The sequence below is a fragment of the Prionailurus bengalensis genome, chromosome B1 (genome assembly GCF_016509475.1).
Source record: "Prionailurus bengalensis isolate Pbe53 chromosome B1, Fcat_Pben_1.1_paternal_pri, whole genome shotgun sequence".
Classification (NCBI taxonomy): Eukaryota; Metazoa; Chordata; class Mammalia; order Carnivora; family Felidae; genus Prionailurus; species Prionailurus bengalensis.
Window position 1 is genome coordinate 110,540,073 of NC_057344.1, and position 17,599 is coordinate 110,557,671.

Below are 17,599 nucleotides of genomic sequence, written 5' to 3' on the forward strand. Positions count from 1 at the left end.
TTGTTAAGGTCATGTATAGAATTCAGCCAACTTATATACATAAACATAAAAGCTGCCCAAGTACAGAAATATTCATTTTTTGCTTTACAATAGAAGTTCTTACTTTTTAAAAAGTGTTTTGTTAAAGAAAGATTATACTTTTGAATTTTGGTGAATTTTCAAGGTAGATTATGTTAATGTTAATTCACTGTTTTTTCCCTCCATGGTACCATATGCTAGACACTCAATAGATTCATAAATTATTTATGAGGTTTTTGCCATAAGTTAATTTTGTTTGAACACTTAAAATTTTGAGTTCAGAGACATACTTTGTTTGTAATTAAACATAAATGTATTAATGATTCAGCCTTCCCTCATCTAAACCAATCTTTTTATGTTTTCAAGTATTTTGAAAAATTTGCTCAGTTTTGGGGTGCTTGGATGGCTCAGTCGGTTAAGCATCCGACTTCGGTTCAGGCCATGATCTCGCAATCTGTGAGTTCGAGCCCCATGTCAGGCTTTGTGCTGACAGCTCAGAGCCTAGAACCTACTTTGGATTCTGTGTCTCCCTCTCTCTCTCTCTGCCCCTCCCCTGTTCATGCCTCTGTCTTGTCTTTCGCTCAAAAGTAAATAAACATAATTTTTTTTAATTTGCTCAGTTTTGGCTGTCTTGATTATTCTTGTTGAGAGTAAAAGCATATAGACTGATTGTTTTCCACAAAAGTAAAATATATATTTACAAAGAAGCATATATGTGCAAAATTATTACCTACTTATCAAGCAAAATGTCTCAAGAACTATTACATAAAATATCCCTCTTGGAGACTGTAACCTCCTGATAGAAGTTAACGGATCAAGTGTGAGAGACCTATTTGTCTTTTTGTTAAATAATTTATTACAGGATCATTGATTTCTTTAACATCACTACATGTGGTTATTTAGAGTGTGTCTATCTAGCGAAACACAGATGGCAAATGTTAAGGAAAGAATTTTGGATTTTAGGAAGTTTGAGTAATAGACAAAAACCCCATTGCCATTATGTATTTTCAAATTTAAAAAGCAAAAAAAATAAAAATAAAAATAAAAAATGCTGCTCCCAAATGTCATTTGTTTATAATTTGAACTAGGGAATATCTTCAGTTGGGAAAATAACTTGTGGTGGTATCTATTTTGAGTATGTTTTTATTCTATACCTATCTTGCTTTACTCAGAAGTCTAGTATTCTAATCAAATATTGTACCACATTATACAAAGTTAAGGTGAATAAAATGTAAAGATATTCCTGAACAGTAGATAAATAACCTCTGAAAAGATTAATGATCTTTAATGACAGACAAGGCAGCTTACTTTAAAGAGACTGCTATGACTTTTTAAAGATATTTTTGTCAGTGTAGAAACAGTGTGAGTATATGAGATTGTGTATTTTAAATCTTTCTTCAAGAAATAGCTCTTCTTGGGGAGCCTGGGTGGCTCAGTCGGTTAAGCCTCCAACTTCAGCTCAGGTCATGATCTCACGGTCCGTGAGTTCGAGCCCCGCGTCGGGCTCTGGGCTGATGGCTCAGAGCCTGGAGCCTGCTTCCGATTCTGTGTCTCCCTCTCTCTCTGCCCTTCCCCCATTCATGCTCTGTCTCTCTCTGTCTCAAAAATAAATAAACGTTAAAAAAAAATTTTAAAAAAGAAATAGCTCTTCATTCATAATTTTGCACGTAAACAGAGCAGGTAAGGTGGAATTTAATAATGTCATTTAGGGGCGCCTGGGTGGCTCAGTTAAGCATCCGACTTCAGCTCAGGTCATGTTCTCACAGTCCATGAGTTCGAGCCCCACGTCGGGCTCTGTGCTGACAGCTCAGAGCCTGGAGTCTGCTTTGGATCCTGTGTCTCCCTTTCTCTCTGCCCCTCCCCTGCTCATGCTCTGTCTCTCTCTGTCCCAAAAATAAATAAAAACATTAAAAAAAATTTTAATAATATCATTTAAATAAACATCTAATAAAAATGAAATGTGGTGTTTACTTGTTATGGAGGATAAAACAAACAAAAAAACAAGACAAAAAGATGGGTTTTGGATGAAGGTCTGAATCTGTCCCAAAGTTGGTATCCTTAGAGTCTATACTAGAATTTTCTAACATGATCAGGGTTGTGAGTTATTGGAGAATTTCCTCATCAGTGTTATTTAAGTTATACCTCATTTCTCATCATGTTGTGTTGTGTAATCTGTTGATACAAATGCTAGAGATAATTTTTAAAGATGTTTATGGTGGTCTGCCCTGCTGAACTTCCAAGTCAGTATCTCCATGTTAAATCAAAATTACTCTCTATGAAAGATTCTTACTATTATCTTAATCTCATTTATCATTATATAGATATGAATTTTATATGTGTGGACTGTTGATTACTCACCAAACAACCTGAATGGTGTATTTGATGAATGTTCATCATTTGAATTCAACAGATAAAGGCAAAGCAATATTCCCTACTCAAAAATGTACCCATTCTAAGTTACATTTTATAATAATGTGTTAATTTAAGATAATTTACTTTATAATACATGCTAGAATAAAAGTGACAGTAATATGTTCTGAAATATATGGTTCATAAATTATTGTACTCACATTGGTTAAACAAAGAATAATTTTACTGGTTTGTAAAATTTGGTCAAGATATTACAGCAAGTACTTTTACATTACTTTCCTAAGCTGAATTTAGCACAGAATATCCCAGAGCTGAACTGATTATAGAGTGCCAATATGAGGAATCACTTTAATAAAAAGCATTTGCTATGAGAACTCACTTAAGAACTTCTGGTCTGATAGGATATTTTTACTTTTCCAAATTAAGCTTTGAAAAATGTAGTAACGAATCACAGAAATGACTCTTGGTCCTAGAAGTCTTACCAGTGCAATCTGTCAAATGCATGGGGACATCAAAAGAGTTATAGGAATTTATAACATTTTGTGAGAGGGAGTGTGTGTGTGTGTGTGTGTGTGTGTGTGTGTGTGTGGTGTGTGTTGAAAAAAAGGAGGTATATGTAAGTAATTTTCCTCTAAGTTTTCCAACTTGTGACAAAACATTGTAAATTTATATCCAAACTGACTGCAGCTCTGCCTTTTCGCTGCAGTGGTCTGCATCTCAGAAGGCAACAGTGGTCACATGTATATAAGCACATATGTTACATTGAATGCTGCCTTTGGACGCCATAGACAAACTGACTTATCAAGAGAGTCTATCATTATTCCACAGTTTTTGAAATTAAAAATATCTCTTCATTTATGTTATTTGTCCTATAAACTTGTTACACTAGTTCCCTAACTTACTATTGATTAGAGAGGCTATAGAACTCTTGAATTATGTATGAGTGCAATTGTATTCTGTGATCTGTTTTGAAAATTGCCCTCTCTCTTCCCATTTCACTGGACCTCATCTGCCCTTTCAGTTCTCATTTATTAATTCTGGAAGCTATGGATTGGATAATGATAGACTTTGTAATGAAAGCACAGCAACTATTTTTGTAGCCGTTGAAGATGAGAATTAGCTAGAAAATATGGAGTTTCAATGACAGGCGATGCTGCTACCTATTTGGGGGAATGGTTCAAAATGGGACAAGTAGACGTACTTAATGCTTAGAAAAAAGTGACATGACATTCTTAGAGTTAAAATATCTATACAGTGGTAGGTGATAAAAAAATCTGCTTTCACTTCAGCCTTACTGAGACAACACTGGTATGAGAAACTTTGAAATATGACTTAAGAGTTGTGTGAACATGGAGATAAGGAGAAAAGACTTCAGAAAATCAGATTGGGCTCAATAAATATGGAGGCAGAATACTATTTTTGTGTACTCTTACTGTGTTCAGTCTCAGTCTTTCTCAAAAATCACATCACACTTCAATTAATTTTGGTAGGGTTTTTTGTTTGCTTGCTTTTTATTTTTGCTTTGTGCAAAACAAAGATTTAAAATGGTTTTGGAGTATAGAGAACATGCTCTTGAGTTTATCTTACATTCTTGGTCCCAGGGAGCATTTACAAACCTACCAGTTGAATTATTCAGAAAAGTGTAGTTACAAATAAATTTATTCAAGAATATACTGAATTCTGTTTTTTGCTAAATTCAAACTGTATACTTTTTATATAGGAATGGAATAACTTATTAAAAATAAAATATCAAGCTAAGCCACAATAGAAACCATTGGGGGAGAAAAACCTACTCATGACTGCACAGGGTTTTAACCCTTCTCTCTCTCTCTCTCTCTCTCTCTCTCTCTCTCTCTCTCTATATATATATATATATATATATATATATATATATGCATACATACATACATACACACACACACACACTTAGTTCTGGCTATTCATATTGAAGAACAGAGCATTAACACTTTGACAATTACTTTTGACCATAAAGACACATGATTCTTTTGGCTGATATTATGTAAAATTAATTGGAGGGGTTAATTGGACTCATTATAGTTCCAGGGTCTGGGGAAGGCTGGATTTCCTTCTTGTCAAAAAACAAAACAAAACAAAAATTTTCCAGATATTTAAAAATTCTATCTCATTGTCTCCTTTTCAAGTCTGATTATTTTCTTTTGAGAAAATAACTTTATCACCTTGGTTCTACAGTGGAGGAAACAGATACTCCTTGAGAATGCTTAGTATCTTTGTTTCATTCAAGTGTATAAACTTGAATGCTAGTAGACTATGGTTTTTTAAAGATATAATTAATATACAGCATACAGCACTATATAAGTTTATATATAACAAATGAATTTTGTTTACATATATTGTGAAATGATTACCATAGTAGGTTAACACTTAACATCTAATATAGATATAAAAAAAGAAATGTCTAAAAAAGTTTTTTTCTTCTGGTAAGAACTCTTGGGATGGAGTTAACAACTTTCACATATACCATCTAACGGTGTTAACTGTAGTCACCACGTTGTACATGACATCCTTAGGACTTATTTACCTTATAACTGCAAGTCTGTACCTTTTTTTTTTTAAGTTTATTTATTTTGAGAGAGAGAGTGCCAGCAGAGGAGGGACAGAGAGAGAGGAAGTGAATCCCAGGCAGGCTCTGCACTGTCAGCACAGAGCCTAACACAGGGCTCGATCCCATGAACTGGAAGATCATGACCTGAACTGAAATCAAGAGTTGGACACTTAACTGACTGAGCCACTCAGGCGCCCTGCAAGTTTGTACCCTTTGAACATCTCCCTCCAATTCCCCCTTCTCCTATCCCAGTACTGCCTATGGTAACCAGAAATCTGATCTCTTTTTCTATGAGTTGTTTGTCTGGTTGGGAGATTCCGCATATAAGTAAAAGCATACAGTATTTGTCTTCCTCTGTGTGACTTCACATAGCATAATGCCCTCAAGTTTGACCCACATTATAGAGGAGACTGCAGTTTAATCCTCAAGCAATTGATGTGAATCTTTGAACCAGTTTCTTAAAATCTTTTTCTTCCATGTCATCAACTCTTAACTGGAAGTGGTACCACACCTATCTGATTCACACAAATCTTAATACTAAACTACTCAATGGTATTCACAATGTTGTGCTGTTTCTAGCTTCTACAAGTCAGTTGGGGATACCAGAACAGTTATTCAATTGCTTTAATGTGGCTGGACTGAATTCTTCCATATAAGCAAATATTCTACATAACCACCTATAGTTTCTCTATACTCTAAAACTTAACGTAAGCCATTTTTAATGAAAATTTTTATAAGTATACATCCCTTAATTTTTTACAAAAAATAGTAAATATTTTACTTCTTTAGATCTAGAGTCATTTTAGGAATGACATGGTCATATTTGGTAACCCAATGATATCCTCACAAACTTTTTTAAAAATGTAAACCTATTTTCACTTACACTAAATGATCCCAATGCTAGAGTTTTTTTATTTTTAAATATTTGTTAATCATCTATTGCCAAGTCATAGAAATTTAACAGGGCTAAGATTAATAGTACTTCTTCTCCCAATTAACATTTTATGCTTTGAAACTAAGAGCAGTTTTTATAGAGAAAAGTACAAAGATGATTTGAATAATTTAGTTTTGTAATCTTAAGAAACGCTAGTGATTAAAGAGCTGAGTAATTGATGTCATTCAACAGGTGACTTCTGGGTAAGTGAGCTTTACAACAATTCTTGAAAGCATTACCGAGGAGAAAGTTGGTAATTTCCAGCTCTTAATTTGAGTAAAATATTCCAGGGTAAACGAGGCAACTCTAAAATCTTCTATGGGCTTGATTTTAAAAGCCAAAATAATGGAAAATATTCTCCTGAATGTTAATACATGAAACTAGTGAAATAAAAATGAAATCACTAAGAAGCAAGCTGTTAATTGCATAGGAAATGCCAAACAGCTTAGTTGATAGACACCTTTTTCTATAAACTACCAAAAGCATGAAAATGATCCTAATTTGTATATTTGCCGAAGATAATAACTATTCCTAAGAGTTATTTTTGTTAATGGCAGTGTGGAAAAAGACAATGAAACCATGGGGCACCCAGTTTTGTGAAATCGGTATAATAATTAATTACAACCTTGGCCCAGTAATTAAGTAGTCAGTCACCTTGCCAGAGTAAGTTCAAAGACACTTAGGTGGTTCATTTAAGTTTATTATTTCAAAATATTGAATTAGGCACTGTGGGCTGGAAAGGAACATAGATTAGTGAATTAAACAGATACCTCAGCCAAATAAAGTTCCAGCCCTGGCACAGCTTCTGACTTTGCTGGATGACTTGAGCAAGTCACTTAACCTCCCTGTCCTTCAAGTCTCTGGCAGCCAAGTGCCCCATACCTCTGAGATATGTAAAAAGAAGAAGTTAAATTAAATAGAACTATACCTCTTGGCAAAAAGTAAATGAGCTGAATTGCTAATGAGCTAATAGACCCCAAAAAGCTAAAATTTTAATTGTGCAACTTTTGATCATTAAGTAGTCTTTAGGCACAGTTCACTAAAAAATTTCAGTGTATGATACTGTGCTAACATTTTAGTAAAGATCAACTTGCATCTATAAATTCAGTTCATTTCCTAGTCTGAGTTTCACAGTAGACAAGATAGACGCCTGAGTAAGGTTAATTGTCAAGTGGTTTCATCTCAGCAAACTTCTTAATCGAAAATCTATAACTACTGGAAAGTTCAAGCTTGAATAACTAGGATATTTCTCTGAACTCAGTTCTCTTGAAAAGAAATTACAAGTTTAAACATGGGCTAGATATGCCCAGTTTATCTTACTAGATCTATACAAATTACTCTGGCATCTAAAATACCATGGCGTCACACAGAGTGGTCATTCTGCTGATTCTGAGCTATGCAAGATCCGTAAGTGCCCTTTCTTTTTTTTTTTTAAGGGATTTTGTGAGTTTTTAAGTTTATTTATGACAGAGAGAGACAGAGACAGAGAGAGAGACAGAGAGAGAGACAGAGAGACAGCATGAGGGAGCAGGGTGGGGCAAAGAGGGAAAGAGAGAATCCCAAGCAGGCTCCATGCTGTCAGCACAGATCCTGATGCAGAGCTTGAACCCATGAACCGTAAGATCGTGACCTGAGCCTAAACCAAGAGTTGGACACTTAACTGACTGAGCCACCCAGGTGCCCCCATAAGTGCCTTTTCAGTTAGCACAGTTACTTTCAAACTGCTGCCAGACGTGATCATCACCAGCATACTTGGCATTTATCTAATGTTTCAAAATGTACATAATATTTTATACACCTCATCTATGTATTCATATGTGCATGCATGTATAGGAATTTATTCAGTGCCAGGTGTTGAAGGTAGAAAACTGTCAAGTCCTGCCTGAGCAGATTTATGAACATCCTGTGATAATGCTTTAGGAAGACTGCAGTATAACCAAAGAGTTGTGAATAGCACTTAAGAAAGGCTAAAGGAAAGAGATAACTTTGGAGCAGAATATTGAAGGTTTCCAGACAGAAGAGGGGGAGTTTTCAGACAGAAGAAATGGTAAGAAGAAAGGCAAAACATTATCAAAGATCCAGGATTAGTTGAGGAAAAGTGAGACACTTGGTGTAGTTATAGAATAGGTTATATGGGACTCCTGGGGGAAAAGAAGTGTGAAGAGTCAAAGCTAGAAAAATAAAGTAGGAAGATCTTTCAAGAACAAAGAATATTGGGCTTGGCTTCTAGACAGTGGGCAAAAGGCATGGTTAGCCCTATTCTATAGAGATAATTTTACAACAGTGAGGGGTGGAGAGTGGGAGTGAGCGGGATGTGACCTTGGAGCAGGAGTGGTTAGGAACTTCTATGAGCCTGAATCAGAGAAGTGGCCATTAGCCTAAAGAGGAATAAATGGATCTGAGAAAGATGTAGATGAGTGAAGAAGAACTGGTGATCAGCTATATGAAGAACTGAAAGAAAAAGAAGTGTCAAGGCTTTTGGTTTGGGCAACTGAGCAGATTATGTCATCACTATCCAAGGTGAGTGATAGAAGACAAGCAGCAGGTTTCTCAGGGAAGATACTTGAGGTCCATCTTGGCACCCTACTAGGTCTGAAATGCCAGGGTAACTGGAGATGTTACAAATCAGATAGAAATATGAACTTGGAGCCCAGAAAGGTTTAAGGTTAGTGATAGAGATTTGGCAGTCTTCATTATATGGTCAAAGCCAGAGGAATAAATGAGATTGCCAAGGGCAAGCAAACAGACGAAGAGGCTAAGGATATACCGTAGGAGAGATCATGTAGATGATAATGGAAAATTAAATGACTTGTGGAGGACAATATGAGGACAAAGGAGAGAACAGAGTCTAGAAGTAACCCAAGGTTTTGAGCTGGGAGACCAGTAAAATTGTGGTTGCATTAGCAAAAGTAAGGAATCCAAAAAGAGAAAGAAATTTGATGGTTAGTTTTAGACAAGTTGAAGAGTATTTTCTTTCACTGTCAGTAAACAATAAGGTATGCTTCTTAAAATCTGAATTGCTTTATTAGTTGTATATTTTTTAAAGGCTCTCTGACCATCATTTAAAAATGAAGTATTTATATGTTGGAAAGGCCACTGGATTGGGAATCAGAAAACGCTTGAGTCTGTTCTAGACCCATTGTTCATTCAAATATTTATCAAGCATGTACTATGCTAGATGTTGGGTTGCAGTGGTAAGTTATCTGCCCCTGTGGAGCTTACAAATAGAGAAAGTGTAATCAAATCCACACAAATAAATATGTAAATTCTAGTATACTAAGTGCTTTTAAACAGCAGTTGTAGGAGAAGATAAGTATGAATTTATGACATGGAGACCTCTCCTAAAATGAGAGTCAGAGAAGGCTTTTTCAAAGAAATAATAGTTGAGATCTGATAAAAGAAGTGGAAGCAAAGATGGGGGACAGTTCTCCAAGAGAGGATAATATATACGGGCTAACACTAGAAGGCAGTTTGGCCATTTTCCATTTCTGAGAATAGGCTGTATGGGTGGAGTGGACAGGATAAAGTAAAAGGGCCTTTGAATGAGTCTGGTGAGATGAGCAGAGTCGAGATTATGCCAGATTTCATAGTGTCTCTTCAGGTAACTTATTATGAAATGATGGGTGCTTACGCCAGAGTGGCGGTGAAGAAGGTAAGAACTAATATGTAATACATTTTATTTTTTTAATTTTTAAAAAAATGTTTAATGTTTATTTGAGAGAGAGAGAGAGAACATGAGTGAGGGAGGGACAGAGAGAAAGGGAGATAGAGAATTTGAAACAGGCTCCAGGCTCTGAGCTATCAGCACAGAGCCCCACTCAGGGCTTGAACTCACGAACCACGAGTTCATGACCTGAGCTGAAGTCGGACGTTTAACCAACTGAGCCATCCAGGCGCCCCAATATGTAATATATTTTAAAAGGCAAAACCAACAGAACTTGAAAGATTGGATGGGGTGTGTAGGATAAGGGATTCAAAGATGATTCTCAGGTTTCTGGCTTATGCAACTGGATGATGATGTTGTCATTCTCCAAGAGGGAGATCCCTGGAAAAGCAAGTAGATTTGTGCAGGTAGAAGTTCATTAGATCAGTTTAGCATATGTTGGGTTCAAGATGCATTTGAGATATCCAAATGAAGATTCCAAAATAGGCACGGACACACAGAGGTAGAGGAAAAGACTAGAAAAAAGGAAGTAACAATGTGCCAGTCACTGGGACATAAATAGCAATATAAAACACTGGTGTGGAAGGGTTCAGAAGGATACAGTGTATGTTGAGAAGGGCCTCAAATTGAACCTTTGAAAGGAATTGAAACATTTAAAGTCCAGGTAGAGAAAGAGAACATAGTAAATAAGAGATCATATGATCACACAATTATTAAGAAAAGCAGGAAAGCAGTAAAAGTATTTCAAGATGGAGGGAAGGAGTAATCAGCAAACTCTGTGTCCCTTGGTCAGTGCCTATATTCTCTGTACTTACCTGTAAAACCGGTAGGTAATGTTTGTGTGCATATCCCAGAGCGTTGTTGATCAGCGTTCAGATCTGATAATGTTTGAGAAATGTTGAAATCTATCCATTGTTTTATTATGTACTTATTCTCAGTTCCCAGGGTTTCTTGTTTTGTTGGTTGGTTTTTAACACTGGGACCATTCACATCCTTATCTAACTCTAACAGTCCTCTTTAGAAAAATAAGGGAGCCAAAAAGAATATGAATTTGAACATGAAAATGTTTCTAGGTCTTTTGCATGGTTGCATGGGAAGCAATTACACTCAGAATCTGAAACATCTCTCCCACTTACTTTTCTCTCCTGCCTTTCCCCTAGGAACCTGCAAATCCCCACAAACTACTTTGGGACTTATGGGTATAGGCTTCAGTACCTTTATTGTGTAAATGAAACTACTGAGTAATCAGTTCCCAGTGATTAAAGTGCTAGCTAAAGATGGAAAAACTTCTGGTGTGCAGGGAATGCCATATTGGTACAGTTTTCCTTCATCTGAATTGTTAAATAGTGACACATCACAAGCTGTCCCCAGTTTGAATTCTGGAGTGGTCATTACTTGATATTTAGGAGGAGGGAAGGCCAGATGATAGGGGTCCCTTTCTACAGAAGATAGGCAGCCAGGCACCTAGCACAGTGACTGTCCCTTAACCTCACTTCTGAGAAGTAGATTGTCCCTTATCCTCACTGTTTGCTAGCGAGCACCAAAACCTCACTCTTCCTGTAGGTCACTGTGGCAATAGTCCCAACCACAGTAGACTACTATATACAAATGATTCATTTCCAGACTTCTGCTTTCCTTTAAAGAGTCAGCTGTCATGTGCTACCTGTGACTCACTCAGGCTCCTTTGCCCCAGGGAAGTAAGCACTCTAAAGATTCCTGAGTTCCAGGGCCAAGCCAAGATAGTCATGTTGTTTTCCTGATGATGCAGCACAGAAGCATTCTCACTAATTCCCACTTGCTGTGCTGCCAGCTAAAGGACCATTGTTTCTGAGCCTAAGAACTAAGAGAAAAGGCCATTTGTGTTGCTTTGATTGTGCAGGACAAAAATTAAGCCAGTTGTAGCTTGTAAACTATTAAAGAGATAATAAGTATTTCCACAGTGACTCACAGTATGAGAGATGGCCATACCTAAAGCCGATATTCTAATTCCATATTTTGTTTATCAGGGAAGGTAGAGATGTTCAGAAAATTCAGAACGTGACCTTGAACTTTTCACGCTCTGTAAACTGAGCCTTAGCCTAATGAAGCTCTACAAAGGGTACTGATTTCACATTCGTTTTTCTTCCATCTCATTTTTGAAAATTGACATTTTCTAAACTGTAGTTTTTTACTTAGCAAACTAGGAAATATATTAGCTTTAAACAAGGATTTAATTTTGAGGAGGTTTTGATAGTCACATTTTCTTAATCTCCTTTTCTGAGCACCAGTGTCCTTTATATTCCAGAATCGGGTCAGCTGTCATGCACTTTTGCCAAATGTTCATACTGTTGAGGCCAGAAACAGATGAATCACTTATTGCCTAACTAAATTAAGCTAAAATGTGCCACTGGTGGCATCCCTATTACAGAATTATTCCCTGCTACTACTTGTGTCAGTATGTTTTGGTGTTGGATATATTCTAGATATTCATAAATCAACTGAACAAGGGCAAAAAATGTTTTAAATGTGTGTAGGAGCTAAGAAGCTTTTTTTCATAATATAAATGAAAGTTAATAATGTAACTAAAATGAAATCTAACCTATATAGTGATTTTTTATATTATCAACCTTGGCATTATTAGCAGTCATATTTTATAGGGTAGTCTCATATAGTATAAATGAGGTTAGGTTTACAGAATATTTATTTTAAATAAGGAACATCATAACTTGGAAAATGTAAGCATTTAACTTTGTGGTTAAAACATGTTTAATAATGATCAGTTTCATTAAAAATACATATTGGTTGCCTTTAATCAGTAACAAAATGGGGTGCCTGGATGGCTTGATCGATCAAGTGTCCAACTCTTGATCTCAGCTCAGGTCATGATCTCACAGGTGGTGAGTCCTCAGCCGGGCTCTGCGATGACAGCGCAGAGGCTGCTTAGGATTCTGTCTCCCCTTCTCTCTGCCCCATCGCTGCTTGCACTCTCATTCATTCTCTCAAGATAAATAAACAAACTTTGGAAAAAAAATTATCTAAAACCAGACTTCCGCTTTTTCTGTTATGAATAGCAGCTTCACTAAGATAGAATGAATATAACTCTTCGTGACTCTCCTAGTTAATTTCCAGTGATTTAAGGAAGTATCACAATGTTCTTAAAGCAAAACTCATAGAAATTTAAATTTTAAAAATTTCATGCATTAATTTCATTAGTAACAATAGAATTCTGAAATCAAAAGATTATCATTAATGGCAGTTGATCAAATTCACACATTTATTGAGCACCTATTTTAAAGACATTGGAATAAAACTTAGAGGATGCAAAAAATAGCCTCCCCCCCACCCCAAGGGAACTTTTAATTTAACTAGAAAGACCATCACACAGTGAACAAAGTTTAATAACAATTTAAAACTAGTAATGATTTAACTAAAAAAGGTGTTGTGGTATTATAGCATATGCTTCATTACCAAATGAATGATACACTGTAGGCATTCAGAAAAGGCAAGGAACATTTGCAAATGGAATCAGAAAAGAATTTACTGAATACGTGGGATTTGAGCCAAGCCAACTATTAATAATTTTACCAATTGTGGGCTGGAAATAGAAACAAAGCATGTTTGGTGTTGGAATTGACAGCTCTTCAGGGAGGTTCCATCGAACTATCTGCCTATGTCCACATATTGATTCATATGTTGGTTTTCCAATTCATAGAGTTCACTGAAGGCCATTTGTCTAAATATGATGTCATTTATAGTGTCGGCATCCCCTTTTGCAGAGTTGGTTGAGCTGAACGGTAAAAAGTATCTTAAGTGTCTCAATGTAAAAGATCCTCTGTATTCTGAAGATAGACATACATCTGTTAAATGTTCAAAGAAAAAAAAAATTACAAACCCAATTATGTTGATGAAGGTAATGAGAACTTATTTAAAAAATACAGCCTGGAATTTCTAGGTGACTAAAGGTCCTGTTAAAATGCAGATTCTGAATCTGTAGGTCTGGAGTAGACCTGAGAATCTGTGTGTCTTACAGCCTCCCAAAAGAAGTCGATGATGCTGATCTCTGCACTATAAACAGCAAGATTGTAGAGAGAATAACACCATGTTTGGGGGACGGATGGGTCTTAAATGTTAAAACTCTAAGAAAAATAGCAATATTGTTAGAGTTTTATGAGAACAAAGGACAAAAGCCACATAAAATAATCTATCTTTGCCTTTAGCACGAAAGCAAGAAATTATCAAAGTCACTGAACAACTGATTGAAGCTATCAACAATGGGGACTTTGAAGCTTACACGTGAGTAGAGGCACATTTATTTTGCTTTCATGCATGTGAACAAAATATTTTATATATGAGTACATTCTTCAGTGTACCGGAATTCATGTATATTTAACCCCAGGTTTGAGGTCAATGATAGCTTTATTTCATAAATAAATAGGATTTACAGAGGAAACACAAAGCTTCTGATAGGAGGATTGGTGCTCTCTCGGTCAATGCACAGACTTGTAATCACCCACTCCTCCATATGAGGAAGGCATTCCAGGCAGAGCATCCATGAGAGCAAAAACACAAGAGACAGGAAAGCACATAGAAGTACATTTTGGTTTAAGAGATGTTTTGCCTCGCAGCTCTGTCAAGATCCTGGGACAGATCCATATCACCCAGAAGGTGACATGAGGCAGCCTTCTACCTCTTGGGCCAGCACGCCTCAACCTTTCTTTGTCTCTTTTATGAGTTTGTCTCTTAGGTAACAGTTTATTTGAAGAAAGTCCCAATGCTTAAAGTTTATGAACTACTGGACCATAGGGTATATAAAGGAAATCAAGTAAAAATAAAGCATTCAAATAAATAGGCGTATTTCACAAAGTATGTAGGTCAACAAGCTAGCCATTTGGACAAAGATAAAAATCAGTCCAAACCTTCCTCTTACTCCATACGAGTGAGCTCCTCTTGAATGAAAGAGTTCAATGCAAAAAGATTGAATTTGATCTCTGATTGGAAAGACCTAAATTTAAAAGCAGAGAAAGTAGTGACAAATGAGAAGATAAAATGATTAGGCTACCCAAATACATAAAACTTGTATACTTAAAAAAAAAAAAGAAAGAAAGAAAGAAAGCACAAATGTGCAAATGTGAATGCAAGAGCATTTTCTGCCAGTCAGATCAGCAGGGGTAAAAATTGCTGACAAGCAGTGGAGTGCAGATACTGTAGGACTATGATGACTTTCCTCCAACACTGGATGGAGTATAAATGGAGGCAAAAATTTAGGTTGGTGGTAGTGGCAGTGGTTAGAAGGGACGTTTAGTTCTTATATACCAGAAAGCATTTATTTCAAATTTATTTATTTCTAAAGTTTCAAATTGTTTTAATCCTCTGATTTTACTGATAAAAATTTAACATGGGTATGGGAGCACCTGAGTGGCTCAGTTGGTTGAGCGTTCAACTCTTGATTTTGGCCCAGGTCATGATGTCAGGGTTTGTTAGATCGAGACTCTAGTTGGGCTCTGCCCTGACAGCACAGAGCCTGCTTGGAATTCTCTCATGACCCCTGTTCATGCACACTCTCTCAAAATAAATAAATAAACTTTAAAAAATTTAACACGGGTATGGATTTTTAATCTAAAGCATGGACAAAAAATATAAACAAAAATATTATTGAAGCGATGTTCATAATAGTGAAAAATTGGAAACATATGTCCGACATTAAGGAAACCATTAAGTAATATGTGTTGCATTTGGTACAGTGGATGTTTATGTAGTTTCTAGAAATCTGGCAAATGCTTATGATGTAATTATAATGTACATAATTATTCCAACTACATGAGAAAAAGCATTAAAAATAGAATGAGATATGACAAATTGGTTTTGAAAAGGAAAAACAGGACATTGCCTCTGGGAGATGAAATTATGTGTGAATTTTTTTCTTGCCTTTTTTCCCAAATTTTATATAAGGTATTGCTTTTATCATCTGTTATAAAATATGAAAAGTAAATGAGTTTAAGAACTAAATTAAATGCAGGATTGCTTCTTGTAAATTAAATGTGTAAATGCATATACATGCAAACACATGCATATGCATGTGTATATATTTGTGTGTATCAGCTATTTTCACATGATTTAATAAAGTACACTTGAAATAGTAAGATATGAAGTTTAAAATAAAACTCTCGTCGGAAACCAGAGCTCCCTTTTAAACAGTTGTGGAGAACTCTGTGCCATAGAAGCTGCTCTTCTATCGTTCTGCTGAGAACTCTAGTAAGAAAAACATGAGAACATGTTCTCCAAATATGAGAATACTATTTTCAAATATGTATTTTTTTGTAATAGCATTCTCCTGTAGAATAGTAAAAAAGTGTATTTTGTTGGTGGTCATAGCCAGGCAAAATTGGAACGTTTCCTATATTCTAAGACAGGTTAATGTAAGGTATTTTAAATAATGCAGTCCTGTGGAATCACATCTGTTTACCTACAGAGGCCTGTAATCTGGCCTGATGTTTCAACTCAGGCCCAGGGATAATTCAACAGGACTTTACATGGGAGCTTTTTGGATGAATACACTGGTAAAGCCCTGTCAACTGGTCCTTAGGACACCTGTTCAGAGCATGTGTGTTCACACATATATATATCAAGTGGCAGCTTTGTGAATCCTTTATTAATCCAAAGCCTATGACAGGTGATAAATGCATATATACAGAGGACAGAGAAAGAAAGAACAGATTAACAGGTTTTCAGATATATTGACTCTTTTTGGTGGTTGGTAAAGAGATCCATCATAGTACGGTGATTCTCAGATGATTTCAGCACCAATATAAGGTAGTAAAAATTTTTGATTCACCAATGTTGACAACCAGAAGTCATATTTGCAGAGGAAGTTAATAGCCCCTGGCAGAATAAATTCCTGTTACCATAGCAACACGGCTATTCCCATTTCGCCCCTTAGAGCTTATATATATTTGACTTTGAACTTGAAAGTACCTGCCCACCAGCAAGTCTGAGACAAAATGTAAAAGCCCTCCTCACTACCTCCCCTCTGCCACTCCTGCCTTTAAGGCTTTTTTTTTTTTAACCACAGAAATATTCACTGATTTTTTAAAATATTTTCTTTTAAAAAAAACATTTTTTTGGGGGGCGCCTGGGTGGCGCAGTCGGTTAAGCGTCCAACTTCAGCCAGGTCACGATCTCGCGGTCCAGGAGTTCAAGCCCCGCGTCAGGCTCTGGGCTGATGGCTCGGAGCCTGGAGCCTGTTTCCGATTCTGTGTCTCCCTCTCTCTCTGCCCCTCCCCCGTTCATGCTCTGTCTCTCTCTGTCCCAAAAATAAATAAACGTTGAAAAAAAAATTTAAAAAAAAAACATTTTTTTAATGTTTATTTGTTTTTGAGAGAGAGAAAGATGGAGTGTGAGAGGGAGGGGGCAGAGAGAGAGGGAGACACAGAATCCAAAGCAGGCTGCAGGGTCTGAGCTGTCAGCACCGTCACAGGGCTCAAACTCACAAACTGGAAGATCATGGCCTGAGCTGTAGTCGGATGCTTAACCAACTGAGCCAACCAGGCGCCCCAACTATTTTCTACTTTAAAAGCATTCTTTAAAAAATCGGTTCCATGCACTATGAACAATACTGTAAAGAACCATAGTGAGTTGGCCTTTTGAATACATGTTGGCCAACTTGTATTTCTGTTGAACAGTTAAAATGTTTTTCCCCCAAAATAAATAGTCCCAAATCCTTTTATCACTTTGTAAACTTGCACTATTTCCTCAAATCCAGATTTTATGTCACCTTCTCTGAGAAGCCTGCCTTGATCACCGCAGGCCCAAGGAACTGTTTCCCCCTTTATGGGACTTATATACATACCCACTGACCCAGTGCTCACCAGATCAAGCGACTAGTTGTTCCCTAAACATACTCTCTATTCTCTCAGTACTAAGCTATTGTATTTGCTGCCCTCCTCCTGCCTACCATCTTCCCCACACCTGGAAAACTTCTACACATTCCTAAAAGCCCAGCTCACTTTTTCTCCTAAGTCTTTCCTGTCCCATATGTAAGTAATCTGGTTTT

General features: G+C 36.5%; 1 protein-coding gene across 21 annotated transcripts in view; it reads left to right on the forward strand.

Annotated features, from left to right (window-relative positions):
• Positions 1-17,599, forward strand: part of CAMK2D (calcium/calmodulin dependent protein kinase II delta) — a 316,290-nt gene that overhangs the window by 290,267 nt on the left and 8,424 nt on the right. For all 21 annotated transcript variants that reach the window (XM_043569767.1, XM_043569809.1, XM_043569848.1 and 18 more), the window contains one exon: positions 13,767-13,842. In XM_043569767.1, coding sequence (XP_043425702.1) covers positions 13,767-13,842 — 76 coding nt within the window. The remainder of the gene's footprint in view (positions 1-13,766; positions 13,843-17,599) is intronic.